Source organism: Pempheris klunzingeri, chromosome 8, assembly GCF_042242105.1.
Source record: "Pempheris klunzingeri isolate RE-2024b chromosome 8, fPemKlu1.hap1, whole genome shotgun sequence".
NCBI classification, from domain to species: domain Eukaryota; kingdom Metazoa; phylum Chordata; class Actinopteri; order Acropomatiformes; family Pempheridae; genus Pempheris; species Pempheris klunzingeri.
Genome location: NC_092019.1, coordinates 17,790,873 through 17,816,487, shown reverse-complemented (window position 1 = coordinate 17,816,487; position 25,615 = coordinate 17,790,873). Strand labels below are relative to the sequence as shown.

Here is a 25,615-nt window from a genome sequence, read left to right as displayed (position 1 = left end):
ATTGCAGAGCCACCCAGACTGTGACTTACACAGAGTGATGGGCAAATGGAGGGGGAGTTGAGAGCTAGAGAGGGAGACAGGGGTCGAAGACAATAAACTCAGTCTGCAGTTACACATATCAGAGGGGAGTAGTGTGTTTTCTTTCCACCAGGCTCAGGGAATGTGAGCCAACAGCTCAGAGTGAAGCTGACCCCTGCAGCAGCCTACAGCCTCAGCTCCTCTGCCCCAGAGGGAGCCCAACACAGAGATGTAACACACATCTATATATAAACCCACAGTGCAGAGATAGGTTAGATTATGTATAATTTGTTATGTCTGGCAAGTCGCACATCCACTTTTATGGTAATATCACATCTGTGCATCTGCACCTCTGTCTTTTTCTCTTGTTAACTCTTAAACGAAGTGGTTAGATCGTAGTCTTTTTCCTCCGTCCATTCTGGAGTGCTAATTTTTATTTCACACAGCATCATCTCCACACCTCTCTCGCACATGACTCAACTGTTCTTTGCTTTCCTTCCCATCACTCCCCCCATCTGCCCATGTCTTTGTCTCTCTGTCCTTCCATCTGGCGTGCACTCTTCTTCTCTTTCCTTTTCGCCCAATGTACGTTAAGTCAACAAAACAGGAGTGACCACACATGTGCCCCCCCCCGTCCCTCATCCTCCACGCACACCTACCCCCTTCACTGTCTATTCCTGCGTCATTTGCCAGACAAACACTTATAGAAACAGAACACATAAATTTGTAATCAGCAAAGAGAGGGGCAGGGGGCTGTCCAGATAAGAGCCCAGAGTCAGACAGACAGGGAGACAGAGTGCAAGTGTTCATATGAAAAAGAAGTAAGACAGGGGGACTGAGAGGGAAGGTGGAAGGTGTGGTGGTGTTAGAGATGCAGATACAAGTCAAATGAGAGATATAGTTGGAGATAAAAGAGCCATTCCTCATTTTTTTTTCTACAGGGGCGAGGGGATGGAGGGAGGGCACGTTTGGGGAGCAAACACTGAAAGAGGAACATCTGGGGATGTGATTCAGAGTGAACAGAAAGCAAGATACAGGCGCAGAGACGACTGAGGGGCGGATCAATACAGAGAGACGACAGAGAGAGAGGTGGAGACTCAGCGGCGGCTTGACTGTGAAGGAAAACCCTCTGCTGCTTTTTTTTTTTTCATCATTGTTTAGTATTGGTGTATGTGCCGTGCATATTTTTTTTGAGCGATCAGTGTGAGGGAGGGTGATGGAGAGGGAGATGTAGAGGGGAGAGGCGCGAGGAAACCGCTGCAGTGCATTGTTAGGCTGAGCGCACACAGGAGAGGGAGACAGAGAGAGAATCCCCCATTTTAGCTCAACAGTATTACGGCAGTGCAGAGATATCTACAACAATGGCAGCTCAGCACTCAGCACGATGCTATTGATCTTGTAGTGGCAACCCAATACACACACAACCGATCTAATTGTTGCTTTAACCTCTCATTAGATTAATACCTGTGGTTGCTTTGATCTATCTGGTTTGCAAATTATCCAGTCATATTGTCACTGCCAGCCCCAATAACTCAAATTATTTTAGGTAAATGTGATAACGGCTGCAAATTGAACTGGATATCATGAACCTAATAGTACAGGTAACATATTGGTGGTATTTATACCTTTTTAAGACACATTTGTTTTAAATAATGCCTCACATCTTTATTTAGTCCTAATCTATTTCCCTCAGGCATACTGACTTACTAACCGGATCTCTTCTAAGACACTGCACCGGAGAGAGGGAGCGGGAGGGAGAGAGAGAGAGAGTGAAAGAGAGGGAGGGAGAGAGAGAGAGAGAGGGATTGAGCAAGCGCAGGGAGGGAGAGAGAAAAAGAGAGAGCACAGGAGAGCAGGGAAAAGAAGCCAGAGCCGGGAGAAAGAGAGTCGCAGGAGGAAGAGGGAGAATGCGCGGTGTCTGGGTAACAATTCCACGCTTGTATCCAGGGCCTTTGTGAATACACCATGGGATGCATCGGCTCCAGGACACTGAGTAAGCCCCGCTTCTCCTCTCTCTCTCGTTGCGGGCTAGTGGGGGGTTTGAGGGAGGAGGGAGGGGGGGTTAAGGAGGAGGATGAGGGTCTTGCAGGAGCAAGGGTTTGCGTGGGGACTATGGGCAGGGTTTGTATATATATATGTTTATGTGTGTGTGTGTGTGTGTGTGTGTATGTGGGAGCTGTTTGCTTCTCTTTCAGTGCAGTGTAGGAGCAAGCTGTGGATGTATGGCTACAGAGGCTGCATACACAGTATACAGGAGAGATGTCAGAGACAATATGTGTTAAAATGTGCTACTGTGTGTGTGGTTGCATCCCCCACCTCCGTGCCCCCCCCTCCTCCTCCTCCCACCCCTTGATTTATGATGCTGTTTGGCAGTATGTATATGTGTGTGAGTAGGAGGCAGAGAGGGACGGAGAGGAGAGAGGCGGGAGAGGGAAACGCTGTGATAGTGCTTATTTATAGGGCGGTATGGCTTGGAGAAAGAAGAAAAAGAGACAAGGGATAAAGCCATTGTCAGGGGCGTTTGCACAGTTTGTTATTATTTGCATGAATAATAGGGATAGAGAGGGATAAGGAAGCAAGCAGCAAAGGAAGAATTTCAGTGCAGGCAGGCGGGGAGGAGGGGAGACGGACGGATGGCGATGGAGAGAGGGGGAGAGGGAGGGGCAAATACGTGCAGGCGAGGGTGTGTGGGATTGATGGGAGTTTTCAGGTGAGGACCCTCCAGCATAAACCCACAGATGACAATTTAAGTAAATTAACACCAGGACTGTTAAGTGGGTGAAAACCTGGGAAGGGTTGTAGAAACAATCACTGATATTTGCATGAATTTAGTTCAGATATGTTGCAGTGCATATTCAGGTCCTGCACAACTCAGTATGTACCATGAATCACACTCAAAGGTAAAAATAAACACAGACTTACTTTGGTGTTAAATATTAATGAACCACTTAGCACATCAGGCACTTACACATATTTATGGCAAAGCAGTCTGAACACATGTTCAGCGTCACACTGAAAAGTGCACAACCTTTACGAGGGTCATGAATGTCAAAGCCAGGTTACAGGCATGATCCTCAGTGTGCTTGTCCAAGTCCTCCCACCGCCCAGCCCCCTCCACCCACCTCTTTTTAACTACATGTAAATTCTTGGTGACGAGGATTTTAAAAATATCTCGTATTCACAAGTGCAGAAGAAAGAGTACTACATGACATAGTTAGGAAGGCAGGTGTGAACTGAATACAGCAGAAACAGTGTTACAGCAGCTCAGGTCGTCCAGATTACAGCGTTTCACACATTGCAGAGCAGGAGAAGAGCTTAGGATCCTCTGTCAACAACACGTCTAGCGACTCCAGCTGCTGAAAATAATGTGATTGAAGAAGACAGAAGGCTTTGGAGAGGCCACCTTGACACTGATGCTCATTTTTACCCAAGTGATCACGCAAGCTTAAGAATTCAATAAGACTGATCTTGCAATAGCAGTTACGGTTTCAAATCAGGGATAAGAGATAAAGAGCTGCGATAAAGGAGAATATGCGTTATTAAACCGTAATCTGTAGTAGGGATGTACATAGACTTAATGGAATATGTCTCTTCAGTTTGCAAATGTCATTCTAACCTGTGTGTGCTATAATCTCACATAAATGCGTAAATAAACAGTATTTAAGAGAAGGAAGGTGTTTTCGAGCAGCTTGTGTGCCCTCTGAGTCTGAGCAACAAAATCAGCAGCAGTACGGCCGGTCCAGAGGCGTGGTTGTGTTTATCCTGGGTGAGAATGGCTTTAGTGTCTGCTATTGATCGGCCTTCTGAGCTGCAGTCCATGCTGCCAAGCAGAGATCAACAGGAGGAGGAGCAGGACTGGATCAGTCTCTGTGCAGGAGTAGCCCTGATGTATCTGTCTGCCCGCTGGTAACACTATCTCTCCCAGCTCCATCACATCTTGGAGTGTGCTCCGTGATATCTGTTTGTATCCACACACTGCTATAGTATGTTATCTATTCCTGGCAAAAATCATGCCCCTGTGTAATATGTCTGTGCCCAGCAGGTTGACACAGTGTTGCATAGAGTCCTGCATTTTACTTTTACAAGCAACTATAGTGGCATCTTTTCAATAGCAGCAATAGAAAATGATTAAAGAGACCATAACTATCTCCTGTACTGACAATAATTTACCTTATCATTTTTAACATTGCTTTCACTTGTTATGAGAGGCCTGGCTGTTTAAATGTATTTTAACGGAAAGCCCCAGACATAAAAATAGTTGTGAGGTGTTCATATTGTAGGCGCGTGAGTTCGTGGCTGTTCAGACCCAGTTGGAAAATGAGGGCTGACATAAATAACAGGGTTGGGGAGAGTACACTTTTACCTTCAGCAGTACAGACTGTACATTTTTTTTATAGTTTAAAACAGTTTTTTTGCCCATAAAATGCTCTACAACGAATCTTTTGAATTTATATTCCTTACATATATTGATGATGTCTGCCCCCGACCCGCTGCTGTTGCCCAGCTGACCCTCACCATCACAGTTACTGGGTCAGGTGACAACATGCAGTGATGTACTGTAGGTGATACGTCTGCATCCGTCACCCCTTCAGAGAGCAAAGGCCTTGAGAAGCAGCTGATGGGTGGTGCACATTTTTCTTCACCTTGTCAGCGAGGAAAGGCTATGAGATCTACTGCAAAATAACTACACACTGTATTTTTGTCAGTGACTCAGCTTGTGTGTGCAGCACACAGCTTATGCATGCTTCATTGAGAGCAAATGTATACAGCTGTCACACACAGTGTCTGTAATTCTGTAATTGTGCACTATGACGTTGATCATATTCTTATATGCAGGTCTGATAATGCTATTACCCAGAATTGTGCTAACAGCTACACATCAGATGCATTTCTCTGTATCCAGATGCCACACGTACCTGTGAGTGCTGGAAACATTAATCACTGTATAATTTAGGGCATTGTGTGCAGCGTGAAGATAACTGCTATGGGTCAGGATGCAGTGGTGAAATTATAGATATGAATGTGGGACATTATGGCAACTCTCACCTGTTTGTGCAGCCTGCAGGCAGACTCACTGTCTCTTCCCTTTCTCTAAGTTAGCTTTGGTAAGCTGCCACTGCTGACACACCATTTAGTTATTAAATAAGCCCTAATGGCTGACTGTGTGTGTGTGTGTGTTTTGTTGTGTCTCTGTTTATGTATGTGTGTTTGCATGTTGATGTATGCGTGTCTGCACAATTTCTTTCTGGCACTGACTGAAATGTGTTTGCAGCACAGAGTCTTGGAAGTGCAAGTGCTGAAAGCTGGCACCAAATGTGTGGTCATGTATAGCTAATTTATCTAGCTCATTTCAAACAGTACCTAGCTTGAGTGCCTGTATCTCTGGATATGCTTGCGTGTTTTCGTGTATGCATGTATTCATGCATGGACATGTGAATGACCTCAACTTTACGTCTACCTCTCATGTGATCGCACTGTTGCTGCTATATTTAGGCGCACGTAGGCCCATGTGTGAGTGTGAACATAGTATGGGCATCACTTTGTCCCATCACTCTGCTTTTGCTGCTGCATTACAGAGAGGGATTCCCTGCCATTAAATTAAAAAAAACAACCAACCAAACACCCCCGCTGCACCATGCTTTTACACACATTCATTTAAACAACTGATACCATGGTCCGCATTTGCCAGTTTGCAGTCTGCCTGTAAACTGGCAAATCTGGCAGACCGAGGTGGAGGCTGATTGATTGGCTTCTGTCCAGGTTGGAAAAGCCTTGTACACATGAACACATTCAAGGTGAATGACTCATTGATGTAGTACCCCAGAGACACGGTGGGACCTGATGACCCTTACCTGTGTGAGTGTGTGTCAGTGTATGTGTGTGTATGCTGACATCCAAGGCCTTCAATGTAGCATATATAGCTTACGGTCTTTACCCACAGATTTATGTGAGTGAGGGTGCTTCTGAATCATATTCTCTACTGTGTGCTATTATGGTTTGCCTTGTCAGTGGATGCCAGGTTACAAGCCTTGATCATTATGGTAGTGGAATTGATTAAAATGTATATGGGTGTATGTGTGTGCACATATCATCTTCAGCCTGTGCGTGCATTTGGCAGATCAGATGCAAGAGGCCTGTGTATGGTCACATGATGGCAGGTGTTTCTGTAAACACTGTGACTCAGCCGTAGAGTGTGTTATGAAATTGAAACATAATGCTGTGAAAGAGAATTTCATCCTTGCAATTTGATCTCAGTGGATATGGGTATTTGTGTGTGAGTGTGAATTTATGTGCGCTTGCGGATACACTCGGCATCAGTGTGCAACCTGCACTCATTGTCTCAGTGTTATCTGCTTCTACTAACCGCTTCTGTGCTGATAAAGTAAAAGGCCATGTTCTCAAAGACAGGAAGGCTCCTTTGAATATCAAGGAGCAATAAAATAAAGATTTCCTGTGCACAGTGTGCTTCTGCCGTACACTTAGCTGTTTGATTTTCTCCGCCCCTGCAAGTTTTCTTCCCTTCATCTAAACAGAATTGGATAACGGCATTTTTAAAAACATTTTAGGTCTAAATGGGAGTTATCAGGTTCATGATGCTGAGCTGCAGCTGCCTGTGCCACGATTCTACATGCTGTAGATTTTTAGTTACCACGGTCGGTCCGCCGATGACTGCTGTTGCTATTTACCCTGCATCAGTGATGGAGACCTGTGCAGGATGGCAGCCACATTCATGCCTAAACAGATTAATGAGGCGTGTAAGGCCTGCTGATGACGGGGGCATGTAGATTGGAAATGGCCTTTGACCAAGTTAATAGCAGTCACTCATGTAGAGCTTGCAGTGTCTGTTTAAGTCTATGCCAGAGCCCCTGTGTATGTATGATTATGTCCTGAGACACACTTCCCTCAATCAAACTCCCCCAACCAGCTGGGTTCTGGTCCCCAGCTGTGTTCTTGCTGAACTCTGGAGCTCAGTAACCCAGCATCTGCACATATCACTGCAAGAGGGCTGCTATCCAAGCCGGTACCCCATCGTGGCAACCAGCCTTACTGCAGCTGTCATGGTAAACAAGCACCAAGCCCCCTGGTTCTTGGCCGTTATTGCTGCAGGGCACTGGGAGCACAAAAGACAGATGACGCTCAAATGCTTCCCACTTCAGCGGGAGCCGTCAAGCCACTACAGTCAGAGCTGGAGTTGACAGTGCAGCCGCTGCAGATCTTTGGTTGTTCGTTACGCACGGCCGCGCTCCTCCGTCTTTTTTTCTCCTCCATCTCCTCTCCCTCGCTCCCTCCCTTCTCCTCGGCTGAGCTAAGCCTGACTCCCCTATGACCGCAGGGGGGTATCCAGCGCCGCACCACTGTGTGTGCGGGGGAGGAGGAAGAGCGCCTGGGGAAGAGAAGCTGGCTCAGAGCTCTGGTCATGTGCTCTGTTGTTGTTGCTGTTTCCTCAAGGAGGGATCCTGCCTGCCTTCTCAGGAGCAGAATTACGCATTCGCTTACTGCTGCTTAGAGCCCAAGAGCATCACCTACAGAGTGTAGAGATACAGAGCGTGCCATGGCTTAAGAAACCTCTGAGATGCTGGATAATGACCACTGACCCATCATCTATACAGATATTCTGAGAACTAGAGACAACTCTGACTAATCACAGCATGATATAGACATCCAAACCCTTGTGGCTTACTTCACAAATAGCACATGCTTTGATGTAATCTCATATGAGGCTGAAGCTCACAGACAGTAGATAATATACATACAGCTACAGATAATATACATACAGCTACAGATAATATACAGCAACAGCTAATTTAAATACAGCTACAGATAATATACACACAACTACAGATAATATACACACAACTACAGATAATATACACACAGCCACAGATAATATACATACAGCTACAGATAATGAACATATAGCTACAAAGGTACACACACTGTAATTAATTTTTCTGGTCCACTGCTGTGTGAAGGCTGGAGGGCTTCCCAGTGGTAGTTTGTACTGCTGCAGTCCGGAGAACTCTTGAGCCATATTGTGATTCATGAGGGGAGAGAGTGACTGCTAATCTACTAATTGGCCAAATGAGGCTGAGGGATAGAGAGGGGAGAGACTGAGAAAACTAAAGAGAGGGAGAGAAACAGAGGGAGAGGGGGAGTGTGTGTGTGTGTCTGTGTGTGTGCGTGTGTGTCCTTGTGCTTTATTCTGTATGTTGCTGTAGGCCCGATATATGTGGGTGTGCATATATGTCGATGTACAGTTTGTGTTTGCAGGGCAGATTTTTAACCCAGATGGGGAAGAAATCTGGGACACTCTCCCGCACAGGCAGAAAATGAGACATCTTTCTGTCTAACTGATATCAGCCAATAAGTAACCATCTCACACCACACTCCACGGTGCCAAAAATCAAACATGTCTGACTAATTCTTCAGAGGTCACACAGGGTTCATTTCTAATAGTGAAAGTAACATTCGAATATGAATGTGCCCATCCTCTCTGTTAAATGGCAATTCTTAATGCAGAGCAGTTTCTCTGTGCGCTGCTTTCTTTTTCAGGAACGCCTTTTTCACACTCACAGTTTCTCACAGTTTAATAGCAAAAAGGTGGATTTGCAGCAGAGCAGAGAGTCCCGTCAACAGCTGCTGCTAGTGCCCTAGATCACAGTTAAAACACGTGTAGAAACAATAATTGACAGTGCAGCTGACATTTTTGCTAATGAATGGTGTATTTAAAATTTTCACAACTTAAAAATAAAGTACATTTCATTTTTAAAACAGCCTAAAATTTCTATCTGAAACAGAGAATTTACTTTTTAGTGTCAGAACCTTAACAACAGTGAACAAAGTCATATTTTTACGTCAGTTGAACATTTAAAAACTGATAATACCAATATCTGTACTGATAAGAGACCCTGATGGGCCATAATCCAGTTCAGAAAAAATAGATGTTTGCATTTTGCATAAGGAGCAGAGTGTGAAGATTGTTTGATATTAGATTTTGGACGGTTTCTGTTAACTTGGGAATATATCCAACATATAATTATTATCAAATGTACCCGGGTTATGTATTTCAGGCTGTGTTGTACTGCATGTGACTTGGACATTGACTCTGGCACATATAATTGGTGGAGTGTCCCTTCAAGATAAATTTACCTCCGTAATGTACCACCAAACAGCTATTTATACATACCGTAACTTCATGTACCCTCTGTTGTGACGTCCAGCTGTATTTAGGGAAACACTAACTATAGAGAAAATACACAAAGTAGGTTGAGGGAAACTGGGTCGAACAAATGGGAAATGAAACTCTTGATCACTCCTGGAAGTAACTCCTAAAACGTATTAAGGATCACAAACTGACGATATAATATAAGGGTAGTTGTACAATCTTAACAGCAAAACTGAAATGTGAAGACCCCGGGTATGGATGTGTACAAATGAAGTAAAGTGGTTCTGTTTTGTAGTTGGCAAACACCTCCCTGTGCGATTAAAGAGGGTCAGTTTCTGGAATGAAGTCCTGTCCCTCGTCTCCTGCCCTTGCAGTGATCTGATGCGACTGGATGGAGTTCAGAGAGAAGGGGAATATCTGAGAGCCCAACAGAGACGGAGAGGAGCTGATGTTTCTGAATCACTGGGTCAGTGGGTCACAGACATCACTGGACATCCAGAGAGCCAACAACTCTCTGTGTTTCTCTGAGCTCTGAGGAGTCGCTCATGATTGCCAAATGCAGCTGTGAAAAATGTGATTGGCTCAGCAGCACACATGCAAACATGCACACACACACACACACACGCACACACAGAGTGAGCCCCTCTGAGACTTGCACTCACAGAGCACAGACCCTCTGATATAGAGAGCAGGCACCTAGAGACTGAATCTGTGTTTAAACTCCATTACCAGTATACTCTCTCTAATTAAACCAATGTTTTAATTAGGATTTGGACAGCCAGGAAAGAGGAGGGATAATAACGCTAATTTATCCAACAGAGAGCGTGTATTTCAGATGACTCCCATCTACGGTATGCTGGGTGGATGGCTTTGTGCATGATCTGCCGCTGACTCCTTATAGTGCGTTATTAACTGAAATGCAGGTGTCATTGACATGCAGACGAAGTACATTAAGGAGAGAAAGAATATGGCGATTATACTCCATTAACAGAGGGTGTGTAGGTCCATATAAAGGATTCCCTGGAGTCTAGAGGCTGGTTATAGTGAAAAGAATGAAGCCTGCAGGTGGTTGATGGAAACTCGGTTAAATCTCCTGGACGTCCTGGAGGTCAGACGTATGAATGTAGACAAATCGGAGTTAAAGGGACTTAAAGGAGCCGATCTCTCATATTTATACCAATCTGATTAGTCTTATTCTCAATGAGGAAGTTGGAGGGATTATGGATTACCTGAAGTGGGGTTGTATGAGGTACTTATCCATAGTCAGCGTATTACCTACAGCTGATCGCAGTCAGCACGCCCCCAGTTTGGAGGAACAGGCAGGAGTCCCGGCACTAAAAAAAATCAACATCAGTTTAAGTGTACGCTATATTTAGAATATTGTCATCGCTTTACCGTGGTAATTTTACCTCGAGAAACATGGGAGTTCACTGAGGTACCACTGCCACGATCAATGAACTAACACATTAGTTCGGATCCATACTAACCATCTAAAGCACCAAAGTCACTCAGTAACACAAGCCAGCTAACCGAGGCAGCGGTAGACCAGAAACCCCTATGCTCTGTGAGGTAAAATGACTGTTTTGTCAATGGAGTTGGGGAATGACTCCAGTTCCCTGTCAAAAGGGCTGTCTGAAGGCAAAGTAAAGGGGTTGAAATATTCTAAATATATTACTGTACGCTTAAACTGATGCTGATTTTAAGGTGGCTCTGCTGACCCGTCTGTGCGTGCTTCTCCATACGGGGGATGAGCCAACCACAATCTACTGTAGGTAATACACTAACTGTGGATAAGTACATCGTACAGCCTGCTTGAAATAATCTGAACTATCCCTTTAACTCATGTAGAAAATGGGAGGAAGATGTTGACTTAAAATTGATGGGATCATCATGAGGTTTTAGTAATGAACTATAAGTACTGTCAATATGTGCCAGATGTAAATTAGAAGTGGGAAATTCTATGAATACTACTTTAGAGGAACTACATTTGTTTTCATTTGAGAAAAAATGATAAAAGTAATGGCAGCTAATATATTATTTGTTTTTTGTTGAAAAGACAGTAATCCCTCCTCTGTGTGAGTGGGTTTAATGAGTTATTATCCTTATCAAAAAATTATGTACAATTCAAGAAAAAAACCTGGGGCTCCAGGCTAGAATTCATGGAAAAAATTGTATTATTTGTCTCCCTTGTGTGTTTACTGTTGTTGATACATCTATTATGACTCAGATACCTGATGAAACTTTACAATAACTCATTTGATATTTTGCTTTGTTTGTTTTTGTTTTGTTCATATGTGTGTGTGCTTGCTGACAGTGTGGTAAAAAACGAAGTGAGGGGGATGATTGAATGTGAAGAAATAGCAGAAATTCACCCCTGCCTTTGTGAACTTTGTTTGCCAAAACATCACGAATTGCATAAATGTGCAGCTGGTGAATGTCTTGTGGAGGCAAGCCTCCCTTTGTGATTTGTTTGAGAATACATACAAGGCATAAAACTATATTTTCCTTCTCTCCTCTCTTCTCTCTCTGTTTGTCTCTTCCTTTGCTCTGCTCTCAGCGGCAGATGGCGTGCCAGTCCAGAAGGATGGGGAGCAGGTAAGTCTTCAGCGGTGCCTCTGACTCACCCTTCGTGTTGACTTCCTCTGACAGTGGACTGTTGCTACTCCACCTGAGGAACCAACATGGCTGCTGATTTAAAACCAGTTTCACACGCAGCTAGGTGATGAGCTACGGCAGCTCACCCCACTAGCTCTCTGGAACTCAAGGTGCCAGTGCTTATGCCAGTAGATTAGTAAAGTAGCGCACACAATGTCAGTGTCAGTCGCTTAACTTCCACTACACCTCCCTGCCCAAGACGGGGTGGCGTAGCTGGAAGACTGAACAGTCGCTGTTTCACTTGGCTCATTGCTGTTGCTGTGACGTCCGTTGCTTGATGTCCATCTGACAGGGTCACTGCTCAGTGCTGGTTCAAAGCAAAACAGCAGAGGCATCACTCTCTCTTTCTCCAACTTCTTACACACCATTACTATATCCTCCTCCCCTCTCCTTTGCTTTCCTCTCCTCTCCTGCTGCTATACTGATCCTGTACTCTAAAACTGATCCCTCTGAGACAGGACACACAGGAGGGAACCATTTTGGACCAAAATGTAGAGAACTCTACTTTTTTTCACCAAATGCACTGTGGACTGATTCCATCATTTATTTATGCATCGCGCCCCAGAAGGCCCTTCAGTCCTACAGAGAGAGAGAGAGAGAGAGAGAGAGAGAGAGAGAGAGAGAGAGAAAAAAACACAACCACACACGTATACATCAGCGTTGTCAGGGCTATTAGAACAAACGTAGGAAAAAGCTGCTTAAAAGGGCCCAGCTCCTCCACTCAAGTGTGTTAAATCTCTCATCACACCCACTGCAGTGGAGGGAAAGGAAGAAAAAGAGAGATGAGCAGAGAGTCAAAGAGCGAGGAAGTGGGAGCAAAGAATAGAATTACAAGAAAAAGAAGGAGTGAAGAAAAGAACGGGAAGAGGCTGATATCGATTGACTTGAGCTATCTGGATACATGCTGCATGTAGCTGATGGAGAACACTAGGCTTGTATTCACTCCCTCGTTATGTCATTCAGCATTGAATTACCTTTACTTTACATTTAATAGTCCAGCAGTGATACATGACAATTTATTTAGTATTGTGTAAGTTTTAGGCACTGGTACTTTATTTAGGTATTTATACTTTAGTGTACAATAGTCTTCACAACAATTTAGAGAGAAACGTTGTGATTTTTACTGTTTTACTTAAAAACTTGACATTAAGAATATATGAGACTAAAGGTTATGTAGACTAAATCACACAACAGTATATAAAGTAGTTAAATCTAATAGACACGATGATATGACATGACATAATATAACATGAGTATACTTGTATATCTTTCTGATAATACCTCTGTACATTTATTCTAGTCAACTATTTTAATTTTGCCTTCTACTTAAGCATATTTTGTAATGTGGTATTTTCTAGTTTTTACTTGTATGGAGGGGAGGAAACCATACCAGATATCCCAAAGACAACATTTAAGCTCAAAGAAACAGTTTGCTATATATTTGTCATATTTCATATTTAGTATGTATATCATAGTTATATCTAGCGGCTGGCTAGCTTAGCTTAGCATAAAGCCTGAAACCAAGAGGAAACAGCCAGCCTGGCTATGTCCAGAGCCAACAAAACCCACCTACCAGCACCTCTAAAGCTCCATAATTAACACAATATATTCTGTTTGTTCAATATTTGCAAAGACTGAAGTGTAAAGATATCATGTTGTGTTTTTATGAGGGTTATATGACAGATTATTCTTTGGCCAGGGACAGAAACTTCCAACAGTCTCCGCTTGCCTCTCAAACCAGGAAGAAGGTTTTGGTGTGAATTATTGAGCTTTAGAGGTGTTGGACAAAGTCAGGCTGATCGTTTCTCTATTTCTGTTTCTTTGTGCTGAGCTACAATAGGTAGCTCTCGCTTCGTATTTACCATACAAACTCAATACTCATCAAACGCTAAGCAACAAAGCAAATAATCATATCGCCCAAAACGTCAAGCAGTTCCTTTAAGTAAAGAATCTGTGTACCTCCTCCGCTGCTGCTGTTTACACTGCAAGGTTTCAAATATATTAAAGCGCCTTTCTGCCACACAGCCGCCTTTCTGCCATCTAGGAAGTCTAATGAACTAAACACAATACACTGTGTACACGTGTGATAAAAACCAGTTGGATTTTTACGCTGTTTATGTGCTGATTTATCTTTGCTCAGCCTCGACTGTCTGTTCGGATCGACAGGAAGGTGAAAACATTTCGGCACAGCCAGTAAACCACCAGTGTCCCTGGTCTAGTTAGTGTCAGTCCAGCTGATAGAGAGAAACAGTGTGGCAGAGACTGCTGCTTATCTGCTTCGTCCCCAGCATCTGCCTTCACACACGTAAACACACACGTAAACACACACACACACACACACACACACACACACTCCCCTTCCTCCTGTTAGCCTCAGTCCCCTGTCTGTCTGCAGCATCAGATACCGTCCGACACAGCACTGACATCTCTCTCTCACGCTCACACGATTTTCCGCCGGCTTTCTGTGTTTTTGGCAGCACATTTAACCAGAGAGGAGACTCATTCATCCGTAGCGTATTCACTCTGCTATACATAACTAAGCAAATATACTGATCCCTGTTTAATCCCCTCCCTTCTCCCTGTCATTCTGGTCCTTGACTCTTGCCTTCTTCGTTCCTGGAAAATCCTGTCTCTCCTGTTCCCTTTCCCTCCCCTTAATTTCTTATTCTTCCTCTGCATGTTCGATGTACAATCCCCCCCTCTGTCCTCCTCCTCTCTCTTGTCTTACCCATTACCCCTCCCATGCATGTCAATGTTCTCTCTGTCCTGTCGCTCTCTTACTCTTTCCCGCTCCTTCTTTCCCCATCCCTCCCTCCTCTTATTTCTCTTCCTCAGCATGGACGTTCAGAATTTTCATGGGAAGGAATCAATGTAAGTGTTGTGACACCATTCCTTCGTCTTCTACCGCTCTTTCTCTATTTGTTTCTTTCACCTGTTTTGATTTAACTCACCCTTTAATGATCAGCTCTCTCCCCCTCACGACCCCACCCTCCACCTCGGCTTTACAGTTGATCTCTTTCGGTTTATCGTAGTGGTGCACGGTAGTGAGCACAATCAGAATCAGTTATTGGTGCCAAATGAAAAAAGTACACTGTAACTTGGGATCAGGATTTGGGTAATGCATATTTTGTCTTTTGTATTAACCCAGCATCTCCATCACTTCTCTTCTCCACTCACCCCTCTCTAACACACACTGTCTTCGATGTCTTTGTGTGCCCTGTCACACTTCCCATCCTATCCTTTTCTCCATGCTTTTTTCCCCCCCTCCTCCATTCCTCTCTCTTCTCTCCCTCTAGCTGTCCATGGAAGACACCACATCAATCCTACCTCGGCTCAAGAGGAACTCAAACGCCTATGGCATCGGGGCTCTGGCTAAGTCTTCTCTGTCAGGTGTGTCAGGTGTGTGTCTGTGCTGTAACTGGTAAACCGACCCCATGTTGGCTCCGCCCTCAGCGGGCGCTGGAGTCAGCATGGTACCCGAAACGGGTTCCCCTGTATCACTTCCTCTCCACACTGTGCTAACGCTCGTCAATGGCTCCTCGTGAGTCATTGATGGTATTTATTCAGCCCTAAAAACACAACACACACACACATCCTCATACAGCTTGTTGCTCTAAGAAAAGGTGAGTGATGAGTGGGAAGTGTAGTTCTTTTTTATTTTTTTTAAGTGGTTGTGAAATTGTGGTGTCCTGATAAGAATTAGTATGGATGTTCTGAACAGTGTAATAGTGCTGTGTCACACAGAGTTGCGTGCAGTGTAGTGAAGTGTTTTCTTTTAGTGCAGTGGTTTTGGTTTAATCCAGCTGTTTTGTGCAGTGCAGTTTATTTGAGTGCAGTGACATGTATTACAGTACAGTGAAGTGTAGTGCAGCTGCTGCACTCAGTGGTGTGGTACTGGTTTGTCCTATAATTTATTCCCATAATTTATTCATAAATCTCATCTCCATGCGCCACCATCAGAGAGAATCAAACAACCAGGGATTTACAGTATGTGTCATCATGTGTGGGTCACATGAAATATGGAGCACAGCCAATATGCAGATATCAGCTGGTGTTAGCTTGGCAGCCGGAAATTAATTTCTTCTTTAAAAAGTGTCCGTTCTGCAGCGTTTGCATGAGCCAAGTTCTCAGACAGACTGCGAGGAGAAGGAGAGCACTTTTCTGCTTACCCAGCGCAGCCTAGCAGAGGTGTAAAAACTATCATGTCAACAAGCCAATCTCTCATTACTCATGCCACGCGACCACCTCACCCCAATTAACCTATTCCATCCCATGATACGCCTTTGACAGACAAGACGCATCCATTCCCTCCTCTCCTCCATGTAGCCTGTACAGACAATGGCTTCTTCTCATTAAACACAAGAATGTCACCTCCACAACCCTTGCCATTTAGCTGTTCTTGTAATCCATGTTCACGAAGACCCTCATTAAACTACAGGCTTTTTAAAAGTAGGATTTGACTGATTGTCTTTTTCTGTACTGGTTTATCTTTGTTGAAGCTGAAAACGTTGATATAGAAAATTGACCATATTTGTGCCCCAAACAATCCAGAGGTTATTCAGTGCTTATTCGGTGTTGCCAGAACTTTATTCTTAACAAAACCATTATATGAAATGTTATAAAACTCTAAAAAAACACTATATTCCTACAGTAAAGATGTAATTAAATAAAATACATCATAACCATCATATCTGAGGAGAACAACACCGGCTCTACAATTATATCGTCCCAGTTGCCAAACCAGTTTATCAGTCTAACCCTACTGGAGTTTCATGAGCCATCACAACATCCATGACCAAACAGCAACACACACTTAATGACTAGAACATATCTTTCTTTCTTTTTGTCCATCCTGTGTTCCCACCACTTTGTCTTCGGCTTCACTTCCTTCTCCATCTTACCTCAAATCCTTGATCCCTCAACTCCTCCTGGGTCGAACCCTCATCTCTTACTTCCTCTGCATTCCTCCCGTCACTTCACTTCACACTCTTCTGATCCTCATCCTCTCATTCTCCTCTTCCTCCACTGTCCTGTGTCTCCACCACCAGGGGTGACCCGCACCATGAAGGAAAGAGTGACCAAGCCCACAGCCATGGCCCAGGGTCGTGTCGCCCACATGATTGAATGGCAGAATTGGGGCATGCAGACGGTGGGCGCAGGGGGCATCCCCCAGTCCCGCATCACTACCCAGGAGCGGGAAAAGGAGCGGCGGCTGGAGAACGACGCCTACAGTGACCTCAGCGATGGGGAGAAGGAGGCCCGTTTTGCTGCAGGTTGGAAACACATACACACACATGGACGAGGGCGGACACTCCACAGAGCCTGTTAACTGTCATCAGCAGAATTATGTGCTCATCACCTCACTTTCTGGGATTTATGCCAGCGATTCAGCAAATTAAGCATAACAAAGGTCCTTACACTGATGCTGGCTCGTCCTCTGAATCCTGACCTCAGGTATCCTGCAGCAGTTTGCGATCTCGGAGGCAACACTCCTGGCCTGGTCATCGATGGACGGAGAGAGCCCGCGGTCAGGCTCCAACCAGGGTAGCGTGGCTCACCTGAGTGAGGTCAACCAGGAGAGCATCACCAGTCGAGGTAAAGGACTACAAAGGACTACAAACATGACTGCAGATGAAACAGCTTGTGTTGCAGAATCTAACAATGTTTACATGGAAGCAAAGATTTGGGATGATGGGTGAGCTCATTATTAATTTCACAAACTACCAACGTATAGTACAAGCTAAATGTTTTTCTTTAAAATGAATTAACATGGTATAAGAAGCCCTGCGATTGGCTGGCGACCAGTCCAGGGTGTACCCCGCCTCTCGCCCGAAGTCAGCTGGGATAGGCTCCAGCTCCCCCCACGACCCTGACTGATAAGCGGTATAGAAAATGGATGGATGGATGGATGGATTATTATTGCTCATGAAATACTGGATTTTATCTTGCAGCTGGATGGTGATGATAATTTTTCTACTTTATGTACTATTTGGTAGTTTGACGATAAACCAGTGCATCATATCATATACATTAACGTATACATGACATTATACATCATCATAAACAGGACAGTATTTCCCTCTGAAATATGTGGAGTGGAGTAGGAGTATAAAGTAGCTTCAGTAAATGTTCCCGCTGTAGTTGCTTTCCACCACTGGTAGAGACAGTATATTTTGTACATTTTTAATAAAATTGTGTATAATAATTGTGTATGTATATATATATATATATATATATATATATATATATATATATATATATATATATATACACATATATATTCAATATGCTTTGTAAAGAGTACTAATGATGGAAGATATGGTCAGGCAGTATAAAGCAGCTGTGCCAAATGTTAGTATAGGTGCAGACAAGCAGCTTGCGTTATAGCACGCTGCTTAATAATGAGAACATACTGTGCTATCTCTTCTCTCCAGGCTGGAGGGTTAGCTCATTATTAATTTCACTTTTCCCAACATGGACTGTTGGAAGGTAAACCCGCTACGCTACATCTGTATAAATAGCAATATTCAACATTCTTATTCCACAGCGCCGTCGTCTCTGTGCAAACTTTTTCTCCTCAAGTTAGAGGTGCAGACACTTACGGTGAGAGCCTCGTTGTTGTAAGATAAAATTCTTTAAGGATGTGGCACTTCATCAGTGCATTTGCATCAAATTATCTCATAATTTTTTTGTCAAATAAGTAAACTTTTTAGCACGAGGTGAAAATGTGTGACTGTGTTTTCTCTCAGGCCCAATTTATCCCCTTCCCCTTGAGAGAACGAATCAAAGCTGTGTCTGCATTATACAGTTTGACACAAGTGATGAATCAACAGTGAAAGGGGTGCCAGTGTTCAAGCTGTATTCAATACATCTAGGAGAGTTTCTGTCATAACACTTATTCAGCCAATGTGGAGATTTTTTTCTGCTGAGTTTTTTTATTCTGATGCTCTGAGTCAAACCTAACTTACTTTGCTCAGTAGGCCGGATCAAAGCCAGGATTCACTGACTGTGTTTTGCTGTGCTTAGACCTCTTCTTACTTGTATGATTACAGCTGAAACCAGGCTACTCAAACACATTTGATAATAATATAAGATAATGATAATAATAGGGATTTAGTCCCAGCTTTATGTCAGGATTTCTCATGTTTTGTATTTGCTACTAAAACTTGACCAAAACTCTGTCACACCCTCTTTCTGCTATCAAAATTGTACCAGTCCGAGGAGCACTAACAGCAGCTGCTCATTTTTTCCAGATCAGATATTGCACCACTCCTCAGCAGAGGTGTGGCCTCACACATATGTCTCCCAGGGCCACTACTGCCTCTCCTCCTCCGATGCCTGGGAGCCGATCAACAACGATCCCTCTGGCGTGGCGTCTGCCCCTGCTGGCTCTTACGTTATGGGGACCGATGGGTATGACGGACAGGCGGCGGCTCACTTCCTGTCACAGCAACAGCAGCAGCAGCAGTTCACTCTCCAGCAGCAGAGTCAGCTACAGCAGCTGCAGCAGATCCAACAGATCCAGCACTACCAGCAACAGCAGCTCCTGCAGTATCAGCAACAACAGGTGAGCGGTGGAGAGCAGGTGGAGTCTCACTTCTGTGGGTGTGACTGCGTCTCACTCACAGACTGTACATGTGAGATACCAGATGGAGCTGACATTTAGTGTGTCAGCATGTTTACCAAGTCACTCTCATAGTGCATGAACCCCAAGCTGTTGCTGAGAATACAGTCATTTCAGAAGGGTGTGTCAAAATACAGTCAGGTAATTTTTTCTCAGGTTCTAAAACCTTTTCAAAAGAGGTAAATGTAAATGCTTTTCATGGTGAGTGCGAAAGGTGGAAATAGTAGTTTGACAAAATAATCTTAGCTGACGGTTTTATTTTCTTTCATTTTTGTTTTTCATTGCTTTTCTTGATTTTCACATTACTGTGATATTTTGGCAACAAAACACTGTTTGTTTTTTTTTTACAGGTGCATAGTTTGCTGTAATTTCCCAGACAGAAATTAACATGTTACTCTAAATAAATAATGAGATTCCTGGAGAGAACAAAGTAATTTGGTAATAATTATGGGGAACTGAACACTAATGTGTTTATTGTTCAGTCTCATTAATTGGTAGTGTGACCTCAAGAAAAACTAAAAATAAATGACTACAGGCAGGCATAAAATTTAATATTTCAAATGTGGAGAATGAAGTGGAGTGATATTCACTGTGGTTTAAACGCATTACTTTCTAGAAATTGATTTTCTAGAGGAAATTTGTCTGGTAGACAGACACAGTCTGAACTGTATATAGTTTTTCTTGTATAGCTACTGTTTATTTCATATTTCCTTTCTTTTTATATTTATCTATTTATTTATCTATTTTTTAAATCTTGAAGCAGCATTGAAGGGCAAAGCAAGAATTTCATTGTGTAGTGAAACTTGTTTATCTGTACAATAAAACGATGGAATTGAATTTAATTGAATTGGTAATTATAAGTAACCCCACTAATTAAGGCCTGCACTGACTAAAACATTACTTCTTTGTTTAAACAGCAAGTTGGAGCCAAAATGAAATAAGTCTCAGTCGCATATATTTCTCAAAAAAAGCTGCTTATCTCCTGTCCACAAAGATAAGTAGTATTGATCGCTGGCATAGTCAGAAAGTGGTACACTGTATACCGTATTATCTTCTTAATCCTTCATTCTTGGCTGCCGACACAAACCTTTGTGTATTTTGTCAAAGTGCTTTGCGCTGTGGCGCCTCTGACATGGAGGGTAGACTTGAGTTGGTAAACAGGTGGCAAACAAGCAACAGATCTCAGGTCTTCCTCTAACTCTTCCTCCTCACTCTGTTTCTAGCTGCACAGTGCCAACCACTCTTTGCAAGCGACGCCCAACAGCACCATCCACAGTCTGGTCCATCCCGCTCACCCACCACTGGTCGATCTGTGGAACACGAGCCAGATGGAGGCCTATCAGGCGGAGGCTGGAGGCTACATGGGTGTGTCGGCTGTGGTGGAGCCGAGCCTGTGTGTCCCCCCTGGAGATGAGACGCTGGGAACAGAACACTCCCCGCTACTGGAGCAGCAGGAGGAGGAGGAGGTCAAGGTGAGGTGAACGTACGGCTAGAGAACATAAAATTACATCTTGAGAGTTTAATATTTGATCTGTGAAGTGCTGAGCCAGCAGCAAAAAGGACTGGTGGCTTTATTTCGCCAGCGACAAATCATACATCATTTACATTAAATATTTTTCAGTTTTTTTCCCAGTGTCACATCTATTTCCAGTCATTTAGGAAGAAAGGGGAATGGTTGGTTTTAATTCATGCCAGTGTGACAAGAGCTAGTGCTGAAATGATTAATTAATTAATTGATTAATCAATTGTCAGAGCAGTAATCAAATTTTTTGAAGTAAAAATGCCAGATTTTCTCTGTTTCTAGCCTCACAAATGTTAGGATTTGCTGCTTTTCTAATTTATATTTTTCAAAATTGAATATCAATATATATATATATAAGTTTTTGGCTGCTAGTTGGACCAAACAACCAATTAATTAATTGGGCTCTGAGTAATTGTGGCATTCTTCACACATTTAAAAGGCCAAAAAAGTAATCAAAGAAAACACTAGATACTAAAACATTGGTTGAACTCCTACGCCTGAGTTACTTACTTAGCTTCTGACCAGCAACCTTTTTAAAGAGCCACTTTTAAATCGGTGTCTTGTGAGTCACTTTATATAGGTACCAAACCACCAGATCCATAAACCTTCTTTATGATGTCTGTGTCGAGGCGTTTGACTCTCCAAAGACATAAAGACAGCGCATGAATGTGAAGCTTTTCAGCAGCTGACTCAGACGTCTGGGGTGATGAAGCTTCCTGCACACACCACAACAGCAAGAAACTGTGACTATGATTTAACAAACCAATAATAATGACCACTAAATTTTCATCACAGACAACTAAATGTCAACTGTGATGGATAACCCATTTCAAACAAGCCTGGAAAGATCTTTATACTCGGCTGATTGTCTGAAATATAGGAAATCAATCTGTTAACCTTTGGAAGTCATTGGCAGGAATGTAAATCAAATCAAGACTTGTATTAAGGGGTTAAACTTGTATTACTATGAAGCCTTGGTTATATTTAGATGCATATTAGATACTTAGACTGCTAAACATCTTGTGTGTGTGTATGACTGTAGTTGACCGATCCCTCTGTGTGTTTTGCTCCGCCTGTCTTCATCAGGAGGGAGAGGTCACACTGTGCATGGAGCCAGAGTCGGCCATGTTGACCCCACCCACGCAACAAGGGGATGCCTCCGGTGGCAGTAGTCCAGGGCAACCGCCAGCAGAGCCAATCACCGAGCGGAAGGCCTCCGATGTCACCTCCGGCCTCGTTCAGATGCTAGAGGAGAAGGCCGAGGAGGGGCTGGCCGCTTCCATGGCAACCAACTGAGTTCCTGGCTGTTGAGAGACTCCTTATTACAAACTGACCGAGGAGTCAGCTAGGAGTGAGCGTAATAATACAAAATATATATCTATTAATCTGTTCCTTTTCAGGTATCAAAAACACAACTTTTTGGTTGCGAGATGATTTCTTCACAGTGGTGAGAAACAGATTTGGAAGTGGACTCCCGATGAGACAAGAGCTGATGCAACAAAGGACACCTATTTCTTTGTAAGCCTTACATCCCAAAGGTAACTGAGAGGAGTGAGGAGGAGGAGGAGGAGGAGGAGGAGGAGGAGGAGGAGGAGGAGGAGGAGGAGGAGGAGGAGGACCAACTGAGCGAGACATTTCCAACAGGGAAATGAAACCTCGTGGAGCCGAGGAGGAGGAGAGGAATGGAAACATGCATGCTTTTCATGAAGACAAGCAACTCGACCCTGTCATCGTCTTATAATAATAATGATAAAAATCTATTCATGATAAAACATTATAATAAGAATAATTTTGTAATAAAGCAAAAAAAAAGAGCAAGACAAAAATCTATGTATAAGTGTATGATAAGATATGACAGTTTTCCTGTGGGAGAACTACTCTGTTTACAGCTGTTACTCTACATATTAGATAGTGTTTAATCAAATTAATTTCCCTGTTGCATTGAACACATACAGTATACTTTAATAATGGCAACCCAAACAATTTCACATGTAATTAAAGTAGGCTCAGAAAATGTCAGCATTTCAGTGAAATGCAGATTAACCCACTAAAATGAATTCTTCTATGATGTTGTGGCACCAGGATGCCCGAGGCACAACCCAGGGACAGGCCTGTCCTGCTGACTGCACACACTAAACTCTGCACAGATAAGGATTGTAATGCAAGATAGTGTGCTTCCTACTCTGTCTCTCTGTATGCATGTTTCTTCAGAGTACTATGGAGTACCTGTACTATACGGCACTGTATAGACTTTGCACTGAACCATAGTATCCACGATGGGGCCACAGTGGGCCTGCGGTGAGTTTCATGACAAAGAAATAAAGACAGAGCTGCATAAGCCAGTCTCTTTTGCACTGATGCAATCCAACAGATCAGAGGTTGCCTTCGGACGGCTGATGTTACCCACTTCCCACTCTGAAAGCTTTCAGCACCACCGACAACCAAAACCGAGCCACTTGACAACACAAAGCCTCAGCTGCTTTTATCCACAGACATAGTTGCGATAAATTGAGGATGATAACCACTATTTGAATGTACTGGAAGGCAGACGGCAGTACATGAGCATTGCTCCTGATGTCTCCTCGCGGTCCACATGGGAGAGAGTCAAACGCTTTCCTAAGAAACAAAGATAAACAAGTGAGTCTTTCAAACTGGCGGGAGGGAGCTGTTGAAAACGGATTCACTGCTTGCTCATCTAGACCACCACTACACACACACACACACACACACACACACACACACATACACACACAAATATCTAAATTGTAACCAGCAATAGGCAGGCAAAACACTGGCTTCCCAACAGACCAGTGTCAGCTCTGTCGTATAGATGTAAATAGTCTGAGTATATAAAAATCGCCTCTTGCTCACAGTCACAACTGTTCTCGTACAGTATGATTTCTTTATTTTTTTACACCTCTGAGTCCCACGTTGTTTTGGGATTGTTCTCAAGCTCACAAGTTAGGCCTGGCTTTTGTTTTTCTCATGTGTAACCACCACACAAAGACGAGTGAAATGGAGGAATGTGTTGTATATATAGAGCAATCGCTCAAACCGGAGAGTGTTTTATGCGGGGGAGGGAGGGGGTCCATCAGTGGGGAAACACGGTAGAACACCAGTAGGTCTGAGTTCACGGGGGAAATGACAGCCTGCGTGCCGCTCAATCAGCCAATCAGGGAATAGAACAGAAGACTAGGACTGAACACTAGAGCCGAACAGATCGGTGTCTTCCTGCTCATCGTGATTACTGTGAAGCAGCTGCCTGGAGTGTGTTAGTGATTATAATGATGTTTGAGAAAGCATGTTTTCATTTCTTTACATATTTATTTTCCCGTGTCTTTCTTTCGCCTGAGGAAGAATGGTTGTTTTCCAGCGAGGAGTTAAACGGAAACCATGCAGAACGTGGACTTTTCTGAGCATGACTCACTGATGAACTTTACAACAATACACAACCACTGTTTTCATCGTTTCTCTGTTGGGGAGCACCCTCTCCTCTCACTTTGATGATTGTGTGAGAAACTTTCAAGATAAAAAAAAAAAAATACAGTTTATTGACTTGAATGAATTTATTTATTAATTGCTTCTTTATGCAATGTTGGGGACAATGTTTATTTTTCTACGGACTTGTTGAAACCCCTCCCAGTATAAGTTAGAATAGGTGTCATGGTTGTAAAGCAGCCTTGCTTCTGGTCAGTTTTGAGCATTTTACTCTAAGAAAACCCCGACAACTTGCTAAGAGATCAGAGATGGATAGTTTGGCAGCTCTCAATTGTAACAAATCTATCATGGTTTTATCTCACTTCAAGAACCCCCGTCAAGAGTGGGCTCAAAACTGCAAACAGAATGACAGAATGTCTTTACACGATGGCACATATTCATTTATTTATTGAACAATTACTTGGCGGGGAGGAGTAATGTAACATCTTGTACAGAGCCTATACTTTCATGTAGGTACCAACCCTTTTGGGAGCAGTATCTTTTTCTGTATGAGTCATTCAGTTTTAAGGACATAATGTGGTGGAAAGGCTATTGCTTTATATTTGTTGATGTAACAGCTTCAAGGCTAATTTGGACCTGGCTAACAAGAGGTATTGGTTCATAAAGAAACACGCCTGGACTTGATGAAAAGAGACTGCTTCAATTTGGGTTATTTTATCGCTTTTTTTTTTGTTGTTGATCAAAATCTCAATGAATGAATAAACTAAGAACAAGAAGCCAAATATATTTCTGTGGATGTTAAGGTTTACTGATCACATCTTTGTTAACCAACCGGTTTGCAATTGAGTTCCTCTTTTTGTATAATTCTACTGCCATCTTTCCAAGAGTTACAATAACTTGTCTGCAGGCATGACGCTCAAAATCTGCTTCGGGTCCTCTGCCTTTCTCCTTCTTGCTCTTTCTATCTCTTTGTATCTGTTCTGTATATTTGTGTCTGTCTGTATGTCTGTCTGCCAGTGTACAGTAAGTCGTCTGCTGTCTTGTTGGAAGAATCACTGCCTAAAAAAAAAAAAAAAAAAAAAAGAAAAATTTTCACATCAACCAAATGGGATTTGAGGCAATCAGACATGTAACATAGATATAATTTGGAAATGTGTGGCAAACAAACGTAACCGCTGTAAAAAAAAATGCT

The 25,615-nt window shown here is 43.2% G+C and overlaps 1 protein-coding gene across 1 annotated transcript; it reads left to right on the top strand.

Annotated features, from left to right (window-relative positions):
• Window positions 1-1,920: 1,920 nt before the first annotated feature.
• On the top strand, window positions 1,921-22,482 carry fam131bb (family with sequence similarity 131 member Bb). The gene is made up of 9 exons (XM_070835999.1): window positions 1,921-2,011; window positions 11,742-11,779; window positions 14,675-14,710; window positions 15,136-15,238; window positions 16,888-17,112; window positions 17,294-17,434; window positions 19,093-19,406; window positions 20,687-20,935; window positions 22,072-22,482. The coding sequence occupies exons 1-9, from the start codon at window positions 1,984-1,986 to the stop codon at window positions 22,279-22,281; spliced, it is 1,344 nt and encodes a 447-aa protein (XP_070692100.1). The 5' UTR covers window positions 1,921-1,983; the 3' UTR covers window positions 22,282-22,482.
• Window positions 22,483-25,615: the final 3,133 nt, after the last annotated feature.